The 15,134-nt window shown below is 43.1% G+C and overlaps 1 protein-coding gene across 18 annotated transcripts in view; it reads right to left on the bottom strand.

Annotated features, from left to right (window-relative positions):
* Nucleotides 1–15,134, bottom strand: part of MICAL3 (microtubule associated monooxygenase, calponin and LIM domain containing 3) — an 84,195-nt gene that overhangs the window by 3,381 nt on the left and 65,680 nt on the right. For 11 of the 18 annotated variants that reach the window (XM_075210682.1, XM_075210681.1, XM_075210683.1 and 8 more), the window contains 6 exons: nt 14,606–14,656; nt 13,199–13,306; nt 12,978–13,071; nt 5,527–5,592; nt 1,646–1,745; nt 791–864 (listed from right to left, as the gene is read on the bottom strand). In XM_075210682.1, the coding sequence (XP_075066783.1) occupies nt 791–864; nt 1,646–1,745; nt 5,527–5,592; nt 12,978–13,071; nt 13,199–13,306; nt 14,606–14,656 (493 nt within the window). Of the gene's footprint in view, nt 1–790; nt 865–1,645; nt 1,746–5,526; nt 5,593–7,760; nt 7,812–12,977; nt 13,072–13,198; nt 13,307–14,605; nt 14,657–15,134 lie in introns of all 18 variants that reach the window. The other 7 variants (XM_075210691.1, XM_075210699.1, XM_075210698.1 and 4 more) reach the window with 6 other exon arrangements.

Below are 15,134 nucleotides of genomic sequence, written 5' to 3'. Positions count from 1 at the left end.
GTATATAGACTTGCCTTGTGTATAGTTAATATAGACATATATAGACTATCCTGTGTATAGGGTAAAAGAAGCATATATATCTCACTGTGTATCTCGTTGGTCCACCCTAATCTGTAGTGACTGCATGAGACTGCTCTGAAACAGGGCCAGATGTGTGTAGGTTATCTATTGTGGTATGTTAAGCAGATTCAAATGATAGCAGCAGATTCAGCAGACATTCTATAAAAATATGGCTGCTTCTTCCCAGACCTTATATATTTGATGTAATTATACATTATTAAAGTCCTGAGTAGCACAAATACATTTTCTATAACAGATTTGTAACATAGCATGTAGAAGTCTACATAAACCTCCCCACCCCCAAGACGGAGGGTCCATTGGGGCCTATTTTACACACAACCCTGAAAAGAAGGAAAACTCATCCCTTATAGTAGTAAATCCCCCCCCCCCCCATATCCCCCCAACTAGCAGAACCAGCCCTGAGCCCTCAGACATTATCACAAATTTCTGAAGAAGTGGTGGAAAGCCCACGTGGCAGAGCCCCCCCACCAGCACCACATCAGGTCTCTGCATGACCGCTGGCATTATGGGCTGGGGGATCTCAAACAGCGTTGTGCCAGTTTCACTGACGGAACAGGATAAATAGGAGAAGCTGCGTCATGGAGCTTGTTGGGGTGAATTCTCTGGGGGTCCAGACATGGAGCTTTCTACTATTCTGTAACCTTGTGACAATGATCATTCTGCATTCAGCAGACTCATGACGTGCTGCAACAACCTGAACATCGCTCACCCTCCACAGCCATACGCTCTCGCAGCTCCTGCTGTAGACGGCTCTGTCTGTCCTCTAATTCCAGCTCCCGAGCGCTGCAAAGAGATATTGGGAAATAAATAGAATGTTCAACCTGGTCACAGCTGTGTCCACTAATATCAGTGGGGAAAAACCAATGTAGGAACTAATCAGTAACACGATGGGCTGCAGGGAGATTTGTTTACTCAGAATAGTGGAAAAAATTAGCCAATAATATCACAGATACAGGTCACATACCTCCCCCAGTGACATCAAATAGGATGTAGGTACATGTCACCTCCCACAGCCACACCTCCCCAGCGACATCAAATAGGATGTAGGTACATGTCACCTCCCACAGCCACACCTCCCCAGCGACATCACATAGATGTAGATACAGGTCACCTCCCACAGCCACACCTCCCCAGCGACATCACATAGATGTAGTTACAGGTCACCTCCCACAGCCACACCTCCCCAGTGACATCACAGATGTAGTTACAGGTCACCTCCCACAGCCACACATCCCCAGTGACATCACAGATGTAGTTACAGGTCACCTCCCACAGCCACACCTCCCCAGCGACATCACATAGATGTAGATACAGGTCACCTCCCACAGCCACATCTCCCCAGCGACATCACATAGATGTAGTTACAGGTCACCTCCCACAGCCACACATCCCCAGTGACATCACAGATGTAGTTACAGGTCACCTCCCACAGCCACACCTCCCCAGTGACATCACAGATGTAGTTACAGGTCACCTCCCTGAGCCACACTATATTTTACCTGGTGCATATTTAAATTATTGTATATAATTGTGTCTGTTCTCCAGACTGTAGATTGTAACTCACAATATCATCAGCTCAGACTCATATCGGACCAGAGCATTCTTCTCCTGGACCAGCCGGAACCATTCCTGCATGAGTTTGGGATCGTCCTTCTTACCCATCCCTGCAACAGAGGCAACAGGGTTATAACCAGGAATCCAGAAGTGGCAGGAGGGAGAAAGGGATGGAGCAAATTAAAAAAAAAAAAAAAAAAAAGACAAAAAAATAAACCACAAAGCCGAACAGGGATCTGGCCAAAGCCGAGCACATGGGAGGGGGCTCTGTCATCCATGAACATGTTCCTCTTAGTGCTGCCGAATTTATATACAGCTGCTGTAATTATCAGTGGATGAATATTATACATAAGCTGTAAGGGGACTCTAGATGGGCCTAAGCTAGAGACAGATAATGTGTCAAGGCCTCCTCCGCCTTTATATCTTCATCAGTAACTCCTTCAGCGCCTCATGGCTCCCTACGTCTCCCACCGCACTTATAGCCAGTGATATTCCTCCAGTATGTATTGTGTACCTGTCCTGAACACACAGCGCAGGCAGCTATTTTGTGGGTTGAACCAATATTCATGAGAATGTGTCTATCAATTCACTAGTACAAGCCCAAATATTGACACTTGTTCCCAGTGAATATAATCCAGACCACTAAATGGCTGCATCTACTGTGCACTTTAATGCAATCTAAAATATATCCTACTTCTCTAACTCCTGCTACTGCCACCAACATCCCCTTCTCTACCTACCACTTCATGGCAATACCTTGTATCATATAGCCACTTGTCTAACTCCTCCTACCACCACCACCATCCAACCACAACCCTTCTACCTACCACTTCATGGCAATGCCTTGTATCATATAGCCACTTGTCTAACTCCTCCTACCACCAACACCATCCAACCACAACCCTTCTACCTACCACTTCATGGCAATGCCTTGTATCATATAGCCACTTGTCTAACTCCTCCTACCACCACCACCATCCAACCACAACCCTTCTACCTACCTCTTCATGGCAAGGGCTCATATAGTCACTTGTCTAACTCCTCCTACCACCACCATCCAACCACAACCCTTCTACCTACCTCTTCATGGCAAGGGCTCATATAGTCACTCCCTCAGCTTTCACTGCACCTACATTGATCATCGTAAAAGAACCTACAATATATGGTTCCTGAATCCATTGTATCACTGCTGAGTGATAACTGCTTAATATGCCCGAGACCGAGACGCAGGAAGAGAAGGACGTGAGATTTGTATTCAGGGGCAGATTTCACACTTGGCAAACTAAAAACCATCCCAAAACGTTAGTCAGGAGATGTGTAAGTTCCATTATTGAATAAGATAAGTAGTTACCAAGTATCTAATGTTGTCAGTAAACACACTAATACTTTGCAGAGATAGAAACCACCCACTCAGAGAAAAAAAGTGACGACAGAAGGAAACCGTACGTGAGGCGACAACATGTAAAACCAGAGAGCGAAAGCAAGGGGGCATTAACCTAATCACTGCTGCAGAGGTTTGTCCCCTTCCAGCAGTGACGGGGTTAATGTTCAGCACAGCACTGGGCTAAGCGTAGGATAGATTGGGGGGTGGTTATCGGTGACAGCAGGTACTGAACAAGACGACAAGTAGGTGGGAGAAGAATGGGGGAATCAGCCATCTACTCCGGCCCCCACATTGGTGAGCCACACCAATTTTCAGAGAGTGGGGGAGCACTGTTCATCTTGACACAGGCTTACACTATAACAATGGGACCCCGCGCTCATGGTCTCCCTGTTCTACAAACCAGCCAAGCAGACATCAGTGGAACTGGGTGAAGATATTTGTGGGGAGAGGGTGTCTGCGGCCTGATTTTCAATTATTGATTTATTTTTCTTTAACAGTGCACTGAGCTTGGAAACGGTTTTGTCTCATTAAAATTATAGGATTATATATGCTGGTGCTGAATGAAAGTCTTTTTGTGAAAGGGGTAAGGGGATGTTACGGGAAGAAAAGCCTCTGAAAATACGCCCTTCTCCAGCCCTCAGTACAATGATGCTGCTCCATGACGCCCATTTTTCAGCAACTTTCACCTAAACCAGCCACCATCTAGATTTAGTGCATGTCCCCTATTATAACACTTCTCTTCCTCTACAATGTTCTCTCCCGTATTTGGGTAAGGCACTTTATATCTCATATCCCCCCTCTCTGCTCCAAGCTACACACATTGGGGTCCTGTAGCCTTTCCTGGTAAGGTCTGTGATATAGATCTTTATGTCCTTCTGGAGATCTGACCTCCAGCACTGAGCCCAGTATTACAGGTGTGGTCCCATCAATGTCCTATATAATGTCATCACCTCCTCATACAGTGATACAATGTAACAGTGATGAGTAGTATCACCTCCTCATCACTGTGTTACATTGTATCACTGTATGAGTAGTGTCATCACCTCATCACTGTGTTACATTGTATCACTGTATGAGTAGTGTCATCACCTCCCCATTACTGCGTTACATTGTATCACTGTATGAGTAGTGTCATCACCTCATCACTGTGTTACATTGTATCACTGTATGAGTAGTGCCATCACCTCCCCATTACTGCGTTACATTGTATCACTGTATGAGTAGTGTCATCACATCCCCATTACTGTGTTACATTGTATCACTGTATGAGTAGTGTCATCACCTCCCCATTACTGTGTTACATTGTATCACTGTATGAGTAGTGTCATCACCTCATCACTGTGTTACATTGTATCACTGTATGAGTAGTGTCATCACCTCCCCATTACTGCGTTACATTGTATCACTGTAAGAATAGTGTCATCACCTCCCCATTACTGCGTTACATTGTATCACTGTAAGAGTAGTGTCATCACCTCCTCTATCTGCTACTAATTCCTCTCCCTATATAACAGCGTATCCGACCTCCCCACTGCTGCGTTACATTGTCTACCCTTTTTAATATCTTCTGCAGTAGGGACTCCTAGACCCCTCCTTTATTCCTCAGTAGTTGCCATGTTTGTGCCCCACTAGCACTATATTTTGGAGACTTAACTGTTTGATTTTGTATTTTATGGTATTGCGGGAGTGGGGCGTGGGGAGCCCACTAGGGTTTAAAATGGTTGACCAAAGAGGACAATAGCTTGCAGTACAGTAGATAACAAATTCATGTCCGGGCATCGTTTGGGGACTTTTAAATATACATAAATTACAAACAAATTTCATCTTGTGTTTAGAGCCACCTGTGCCGGATTAGTCCCAGCCGTCAAGTAACGGCATAGGATGCTTCAACATTGCTTTGGATTTAGGATATAGTTGTAGAAAATGTACCCATACCATTACTAACCAATCCATTGGCAAAATACAGAACAGATTCTGACAAAGACACCTAAAGCCACACAGAGCTTGCAGACAGCCAATGCCACCAGGTGACAAACATACAAAGCTGTGATATGAGAGATGGAAATTTAATGGCAGCATCAAACACAATCTCTGGGTGGGGTATCAGACACGTATGGCTGAAAATTAGACAGTGCGAATGTAGCCTAGAGCCCCAGATTCACTCATTAATGTAACCACTCCTCCTAAATGGGCACCCTCACACCACGTACCCCCAAGTGAGCATGGATAAACGCACTGTCTTCTTTCCAGACAACAAGCAGGATGGCACAAAACAGGAATGCAAAGATGATGCCAGCCTGGCAAATACAAAGCTTCTGCACTGTGGTGAAAATGTAATGAATAATGCAGATTGTGCCAATTGTATATGTTCCCGGAGTAGATTAGGGATCTGCTTTATGAAGCCAGGCATGCACACTACAAGCAGCCAATGGAAGGAGGAGCGGGGTGGCCGGAGGATGACCGTAGGGTGCCAGCCGGCGGGATATCAAGCAGTAAAGCTACGTTACCTTCGTGGGCACAGCAAGGGCAGAAGGAGATAGGTCTGCGACGCGGAGTTCCCACAATGGGATCAACTTCAAAGTGTGAGACGTGGGAGGGAGAGAGAAGGGTGGTAGCGGAGAAGACAGCGTGGGCAGGGGGTGGGGGGTGAAGATGAGGGGGGTACAAACAAAAGAAGAAGAAAAGCAAAAATGACAGAGTGTGAAAGCAGGAAACAACAAGAAGAGATAGTAGGAAAACAACCCAGATGTGGGTCAGAAAATACCAAACCCCCTCCTTATTTCCCTGCCAGGGCGGGACTGTACCCACTATGCCATCTACAGACCATGGCGATACCCATCACAGCATATAATCGCATGTGACTGCGAGAGATCGTCCGTCATTAGATGAAATGCTGCGTTTATTAGACCTACATCCTGGATAGCGACTACAGGGTACAAAATACTGACAGGGTGGAAGATCTGGAGCCAAAAATACAGCAAATTCAAACTATATGTTTTCTAATGAGTAACCTGCAAAGGTGAAATAAAGACAACTTTATACAACATATTAAGAAATCACATTTTTATACACTGCTAGAGACTAGAATGTAGGAAGGGTCCAACACTTCCAGAATCCCCTGCATGAAACACCTTAATATCTCAATATAGTATTATGTATGGTAGATCCAGCCTTGGTTAACGCCTCCCTCTAGTGGTACCTTGGTGGTGGTACATCCTTACAAGCCCCTTCCCCTGAAGGTGACCCTGAGATCAGGCAAGAGCTCTGGCATAGGATAATGGGATTATGGGGTAGAGAGGAGAAACAATGGCACCTATATTGAAAGGTGATCTCTGTAAACGGATATACTAGTACAATCATAAAAACTAGATAGTCTTCTAACAATAGTTTTATTCATTCATCCCTAAATATTTATATTGGACAAAAAAAAATAAAAAAATAATCATCAATTATTGCATACAAGAAAAGTAAGAAAATTTGCAAACCACTCATGAATTTCACATTTTGTATCACAGGTTTGTGAATTTAGCCTAATGAGCAACATTTATGAATAATGGAGTAATGAGAAATGTGGAGTTACTTGTTAATCCAGTTTTGCATTTACTCCCCTTTCATAAATCTCCCACAATGCCTCAATATAAATCACACAGCCATAGTCAGACCGGTCTACTTTATATATTGCCCATCCCAACTTGGTGGTTGTGTTGACCAACTGTAAAGGGGCAGGTACAGGGGGGTGTTGGGAGCAGGATCAATTAAAGAGATGTTGTGCAAAATTGGAAACACCTTCTTACATGATTGGGACGCACCCACCACCCCCAGACACACCACTCTCTTCCTCCCCCCCCCCCCCTCCCTATTATTATTATCCTTTATTTGTTCGGCGCCACAAGGTTTCCGCAGCGCCGTGTATGACATGACACGCGTCATGACATGACACAACACACAAAGACCGCTGGCTGGCACATCCCGCAATAAAAGATTTGATGATGTGTTTTGTTACTAGCGATCTGTATAAAGTAGATATTATCAATTAAGGCATACTGGACTACAGCATGCTGAGTTTTAGTATGTAACTACTACAGGTGACTGTAAGTAAGGTAGTTACGGTGTTATAACACAGCCTTGTCTCTAGCAAGGAAACCAGTCATCAACAGTTTAATTTCCTAAACTCCAGTTGTCATTTCTTCACTTCTAACGCAAATCTAAACACTAGAGGAATACACTATATATACACATAATGCTACCACTCCGTACCTGACACAGGGGCCATTTTGGTGGAGATCATTATACATTATTAAATAGATCAGACTCTAAAAACAAGTTGAAATCTACAAGCCTTGTATATATATATACAATCAAGTATGAAAAGCACAGAAGATATCGAGCCAGAGGAGATGAACTTAATAAAAGTTACAAGAGGGCATTAAGTTAAAACAATCTGAAGATGACATTTCCCTTTAAAAGCAGCAGAAATAAGCCACATTCATAATTACTGTAATTTAAAGAGGAGTCCAGGAATAGTTAAAATAAAGTAATGTATGGTGAGATAGATATAGATAGAGATATATATATATATATATATATATATATATATATATATCTCTATCTATCACTCGTTACTGGATTCCTTCTTGTTGTTTCCAGGCTGGGGAAGAGGAAACTTGCAGGAGACAGGGAGGTGTCATAGGTTGGGGGGAGGATGCAGGTTAGTACTGGGGTGTGATTTGGGCATACATACCACCCAGGTGCAAATCGATGAGGTCACTGTAATAAGACTCTCCCCAATAGTCTACAATAAGGAATTGTGAAGAGAGTTATTGCATTGCCAGAGACAGAACGAGAATATGAAAGTGTTACTGTAGGACGGGGAGCAGAGGGGGAGTCTGGGAGTGGTTGAAGCAGGGAAAGGAAGGGGGGCAGGAGCTGAGTGAAATATTGGGGGAGGGTTCTAAGGGAGTTCAGTAGACTAGATACATGAAAGAGGTACAAGGAACCACCAGTAGGACCTATGAACTGAAGATGAGGAGGGAGCAGAGATGAGCAGGAATGCACCAGAGTAGAAGACACAGTGAGAGGAGAGCACACAGTGGAGATCATGCAATTCTAGAATATACAGATGGAAACACCACATTACAGTACAGCAAGCTGGCAGGAATCACACCTAACAATACATTGTGGCTTTACCAGGACCTCTGTGGAAGGTCTCCCCCTGCGGGTCCAAGTGAGAACTGCAGTTTATCCATTTTTTAATTTAGAAATTTAACCATTACAACCCCTTTTTTTGAGCATGTTGCTGGCAATATGAGACTGGGGGTCCCAAATTAGTCTAGAAAGTGGTGAAGGTAAAAATACTTTCTATGTCAGCCTTCCTTGTGGATTACTCGTATACTGAGTTTCTATATAGAATGTAAGCTCTCGCGGGCAGGGTCCTATCTACCTATTGTCCCACGTCTGTCTCCTGTCACGTCTTTTGCTGCTCTCTGTGTGAGTCCTCATAGCATTACTCACACTCATCTGTGCTGCTGACATGTATTACCTCATCTATTTGTTACTTGCTTCTGTATCCGGCGCTACGGAATCTGTGGCGCCTTATAAATATTAGTATATAAAACTATGAATAACTCCAGATCTACAATCCATTACACGTTCACGTTACATTTCCCTGTGATATAATTCCACCTTTCGCCTGCTCTACACCTGGGAAATGGACGGATATAAACTAAAAACAGATGGAGGATTGGTCAGTTACAGGAACTGACAACGAGGGGGAGGTCGTTATAACGAACAATCATTAATATTTTGCATTACTTATTTTACCCATCTGGCTTCCTCCTTCTAATTGTCCCTTTCCCTTGTAGTGAGGTCACAGAAGTGGGCTGGGCTTGTATTTTGCATACATTTGGACAGACAGAAAAGTCAAATGCATTTATTTTTTGCATTATACCTCTGATAATTATGGGTCCAAAAACATTTACAGTCTGTCCACTCCTGGATCATTTTACATCGGAAGCCCAATCTATTCTCTTCTCCACAACAAAATTATACACAAAACAGAACTATCCTCTGCACATAGCGGTTCAATGTATACTGCACTGATGGTAGCCTACTACCCATCTCCCCAAATCCGCAACCTCCGGTGTCTTAAGAAAAAGTAAATGAATTTGATATTGATAAGGAAACTGTCTCTACATAGGAAAATATGATCAAGTTGCTACAATTACTGCCATTTACAGGAAAATAAGACCCTAAGATCGCTGAATCTGAAATAACTAGCACATGAACAGCAGCAGGGTGCGAGATCTGGTCACTTGTTAGTGTGTTTTCGACTAGTTAGTGGATTTTAAAGCTGTACTATTACCTAAGAAAATATCTTCCTAATGTGCCCTCTTCCCCCCCACTACCCAATACTCTTGGGAGGTTGCTTGTATGAAAGGAGAGGTAAATCTGGGAATATTTCCTTCAGTCTATTGTCCTTCTGAAATATGGGCTGAAGGTCAGCAGCAATTTTCCCCAATATGTTCATGTGGGGGATTGTAAGTGACTACTAGGGGCACCCTGCTGTTAGCCTCCTTCTGTTTGTAATCCAGGAGGCTACTCCTTGGGATTCTTGTGGATCCGTTCATCTATAAACTATTGGATGGTATCCTTGTTGTAGGAACGTATTCCTCAGTGATAGCAGGTGTTTTCTGTCTTCACCGTCTAAACAAATCCGAATGTATCTCAGAGCTTGGCTGTAAATGATGGACTTCTTTATGTGTCCTGGGTGAAAGCTGTTCCATCTCAGATATTCTGGGCGGTCTGTAGGTTTATGATAGACTGATGTTTGTATGATATCATCATCATTTATTAACCTACCAGTATGTTTTTGGCGTGTGGGAGGAAACCCAAGCCAACACAGGGAGAACATACAAACTCCACACAGATAAGGCCATGGTCGGGAATTGAACTCAAGACCCCAGTGCTGTGAGGCAGAAGTGCTAACCACTGAGCCACCGTGCTGCCACATGATATTGTTTTTATTGTATAGGGTCATGTCCAGGAAATGTATCCGAGATCGTGAGTAGTTAAGAGTGAGTCTAATGGTTGGGTGAAATTTTTTTAAGTTTTTATGGAAAGTCAGCAGCTCATCTTCAGTCAGTCCAGATTAGTAGTAAATCATCAATATAACGGAAGTATGCTACAGGTTTCATCGTGCAAGTTGATAAGAATTCCTCCTAGTTTAGCCATGAAAAGATTAGCATACTGAGGTGACATCTTACTACCCATGGCACTTCCCATACACTGCAGGTATATGTCTTTCCCAAAAGAAAAGTAATTATGATTGAGTATGAACCTGATCAGCTGCAGGGTGAGCTCCGTGCCTAGACTGTTTCTTTGAAGATAGTGTTGGCATGCGGCTATGCCACCCTTGTGGGGTATGTTAGAGTACAGAGACTCCACATCCATAGTTGTCAGTATTGAGCCTTCTGGACCCAGGGCTGAAAGTCTGCAGAGAATGTCTGTGGTATCCTGGATATAACTAGGTGTTCGTCTCACCATGGGTTTTAGAACACTCTATCCAGATAGAAATATTTTCCTTTAAGGTTCAAATACCAGAAATGATTGGTCTCCCTGGAATGCCTTCTTTATGTATTTTGGGAAACGTGTAGAAGGGACCCATTTTGGGATAGTCCGGTAGAAGGGGCAGTAGAGAGGAGGATACAGTGTTGAAACCATTTACGATCTTTATAAGTTCTTCTGTGTATTGTTTGGTGGGGTCTTCCATAATCAGAGTGTAGTATTGTTTATCCGAGAGCTGTCTGTGTGCTCCCTGAATGTAATCTGATGTATTACATAATTACTACAGCTCCTTCTATATCTGCTGGTTTAATGATATTATTGTTAGATTTTAATGATTTTATAGCATTCCTCTCCTCCACATTGAGATTGTGTCACTTTGTGATGCATGTCCAAAATCAAGGATTTAATTTTTTTTTCTGAACGTCTATATAGTGATCCATAGTTTGGTTGTGTACTGGCTGTGGGGTCAAGTTTGTCTTCTTTCTCTTTCTAGGATTTTCTTGTTGCATATCCGTTTATAATGCGATATCCGTTTTGTCATAAAGGAATTCCTTTAGCCGCAATCTTCGGAAGAATTCTTCCACATCACTGCAAAACTGAGCCGTGTCGAGTGGTTATGTGGGACAGAATATAAGTCCTCTGGATATAACACTCTTCCACTGTGCTTGTCTCATATTGTGAGAGGTTCACAACAGATGACGATGTATCCAAATTGTTATGTGAATTTTGCTTTTTGTCTGGCACATTGAGACCAGCTTTCATCCTTAGTCTGTTGAGTTTCTTTTCTTTACTGGTGATGTTGTAATTTATAAAAGAAATCACGTAGTACTTCCCTGGTTGGATATGACACAGGTCCCTGTATTGTGGTATTTAGCGAAACCCTTCTCTGGACCAGGATACAGTATGACAGATTTAAAAGTTCTAATACTGAAAAATCTCTTTAAAAATGACAGGGGGAGAAAAATTTGGGAATTCGAGCTGATATGAACATTGCAGTCATTGACTAAAGGACTCAATCTAACACCTGGATTTATGACCCACTACATGGACACACTACACACCCCACAGCAGAGTAGGACTTTTACTCTTCCATCCATAAGAAAAAAAACTCCTTTTTATTACTTTAGCTGATCTTAATGATGTATTCCCCCTCTCCCCCCTACAAATTTCTTGATGTAACAGCTCTTAAATGTTGTGCCTTTTTTTCAGTCATTCATTTGTAAACTTGCCTGATGAAGGGGCCTCTGTGCTCTGAAAGCAGCAAATATAATATTTTTTTTTGGTTAGCCAATAAAGGTATCACTCCTATAATACTTTTGTCTTTTTTGACACAAAAGTATTTAACATCACATAGATTTTTCTGGCTAACACAGTACTGCAATAATAATATTATTATTATTATGAAAATATTTTTTGCTACACATTTGCATAAGAATAAAAAGGCCTGTGTGTGCATAACAGTGCTCTTTAAAAGCTGCTGCACACAAATATACCCAATAAGATTACACTACATATAAATGTATATATGAGAATTCAGCTTAGAGACAAGTACAAATAACCCATTTCCAGAAGACTATGTACGATGTACTTATTTTAGTCCGGCCCTATCCAAATATCTACATTTTATACAGGGCTTGTATTTAACAGTCATTTTCTGGTACAAACCAATATTCAGCCTATGAATTCACTATTAACTAGTGACATCACTGAGGCATGAGGTACACAGTGCCTCATTGATAACACTTAGTGAATAGTAAGGTTATAATCTCACAAATATCAGTTCGGTCTGGTCCACAACGTGCTGCATAGCTCCCCAACACAAGTATGTACGCCTGATATCACAGACAGACCGGCATTTCATTTTCCTGGTACGGTATTCACACACGGGATTCTCAGAAGCGAGGACAGTAAAACAGGTTAATAGTGACTTCAAACATCCAGTTATAAAAACAAAAAAAAACACTTTTTGCAACATACGGATCCCTAAACAATGAACAAACAGTGGATCGGTGATAGAATTCAGGCTGGTCATTATGTCTATGGGAGATCTGCCTGAGCCAATCAGCATCTTTAGCGAGATTAACGTTCTCTATTGGCTGGGCAAAACAGGATACAACTAATATTTATAAAATGTGATGGCTGCTTCTTAGAGGAAACACTTACTGCATGCAGCCGTTCTTAAATACCAGCAGAAAGATAACACCAAAGGTTAGTATCCTGTGAACTTCTTGTGCAAGCAGCACAACGCTCACCATTATAACTGAACCCCATACACTCAGGACATAAAATAAACTCGGGGGCTCATTGTACAGTTTACTACAGCCCTTGTGTTAGTAGAATATATCATCAATTCCCGGAGTAAAATGTAAACAATCAGCGTTGTCAGAGAATATACCTGCTTCTCCTCGGAGGGCTTTCTCCACCGCGACCCCCCGCTCTTCCAGCTGCCGTTGCTTCTCTTCCACCTGCTCCAACTGGCGCTGGATTATCTGCAACACAATAATGTCAATGAGTGCATGAACAAACTTTGAATGATTTTCTGTTTAAACAGGGTTGTTCCGTCATTCAAGGAATATGCAATAATGTGATCCACTCACCACCCCCTACAACCCCTACCTGCGCCCTGTGCAGCCGTTTCAGCTCTTCCTGCTTGGCTTGTCTCCGGGCCGCTTTCTGCACCCGCTTTGTCAGCTTCATATTCAGCTCCTCATCCGTGTAGGTTTTCTGCAGCGAGGGGGGGGGGGAGAAAAAGTGAGGACACTCACACAGCCTATGGATACGGTGAGCACCAGAGCCCCAATTCCTGTGCCAGTCACCCGCAGAACCGCCCGACCGAGTTTATTCCCAAATCATCATCTTCCATCTCTCCCAATACCTGCCACCATCTATTGCCCACCCAGCCTGACCCATATTTCTAGCCAATTATGTCCTAATGACTGCACCAACCTTCTCCTAAAAAGTCTACCTCTATCGCCCCCTAGTGTCTGCACCAATTTACCATCATCCCCGCCCAGTCTGCTCCCTGTTCTTAACCGGTCATCTATCTACCCCTAGTAACTGTACTGATCTACCACCCCCCAGCCTGCTCCCTGTTCTTACCTGGTCATCTATCTACCCCTAGTAACTGTACTGATCTACCCACTGCCCAGCCTGCTCCATTCTTATCCGGTCATCTATCTACCCCTAGTAACTGTACTGATCTACCACCCCCCAGCATGCTCCCTGTTCTTACCTGGTCATCTATCTACCCCTAGTAACTGTACTGATCTACCCACCGCCCAGCCTGCTCCGTTCTTGTCCGGTCATCTATCTCACTTTGTGCCCATCTTTTTTTATCTATCCCTGCAGGCCACGCTCTGTCCCAGATTTAGAAGTGCAGATAGTAGGAAGTGGAAATGCTGAGAGTGGTGTCACAAGGAATAAATTTAATTTTTAGGAACCAGTGAGATCAAAAGATCGAAGAATAAAACCCACCAGCCCTGCTTCACACACAGACCCGCTTATCCACAAGCGAGTGCTCAGTACGATCCATCACCTGTGTGTAAGCAGGAGTCTATGTCTAGCCTGGTGTACGGCGCACTGCTGAAGCGATAAGTGGTGTTTCGGGGGTGAACAGCACCATTTACCACCTCATGCAAGGTCTATTCTGGTGTGAAAATATTAAAGCTGTTTCTCATACATCGCTCCATATCAGAGCCCCAAGCTAATCACTAACGTTACACTTCCCTCCTGCACCAGTTACTGTAATTCCTATTATTGACATAAGATTCCAAAGCAACCAATAACATGCAAGAATATATCAAGGGAGACTCCCCAGGACGGCTGCTATTGCTACAACCCAGAAACCATTAGTACTAAAGAACAGAAGGTGATTTTCATCATTAACTAGTTATTCAGCAGCAGGCTGAAAGACGCTAGACTAACACCTCGGCCTATAGCGGAGCGTAGAATGGAGGGTGGAAGATGGCAGAGAGCGAGAGAGTGAAGAGATTACCAGCCAGCGGAGAGAAATGATGTCACTACCTTTGATGAATATGATCGTCTGAATGCCAAGGCATGGGGGACATACACCGACTGACAACAAACACGGCAGGATGGGGGGAAATGAAGTCAATTAATCAATAAAGCAATAATGAATCAATAATAACATGAATATCGCTTCTGCTGCCAGGGACTGTTGCAGGGGATTAATGGGAAATCAATACTGCTCTTAAAGTATATAGATAAATTAATTTTTCTCTTAGGCAAGTACAGCAAATATTAACTACCGACATCACTGAGATGTAAAATTGTCATCAAGTGTCCCCAACTACAGCTCCCACGATGCATCACTGTAAGTAATCTATAGACCAACATATAAGATATGACGTTAGTAAATATGGTAATTTGCGGATCCCCTGTGTTACCTCCCTGCCAGCACAAGACCATGACACATCCAGAGCTGCCAACGGTCAGTAAATAGACAAAGATTCCCCCGTAAGAACAAAAACAATAAAATAATAATTAAGGGTGAATTAACAGTATTGTGCTCCATTCACAAATAAACAGATTG

The sequence above is a fragment of the Mixophyes fleayi genome, chromosome 4 (assembly GCF_038048845.1).
Source record: "Mixophyes fleayi isolate aMixFle1 chromosome 4, aMixFle1.hap1, whole genome shotgun sequence".
Classification (NCBI taxonomy): domain Eukaryota; kingdom Metazoa; phylum Chordata; class Amphibia; order Anura; family Limnodynastidae; genus Mixophyes; species Mixophyes fleayi.
The sequence above is the reverse complement of the archived record's forward strand: the minus strand, read 5'-3'. Positions and strand labels throughout refer to the sequence as shown.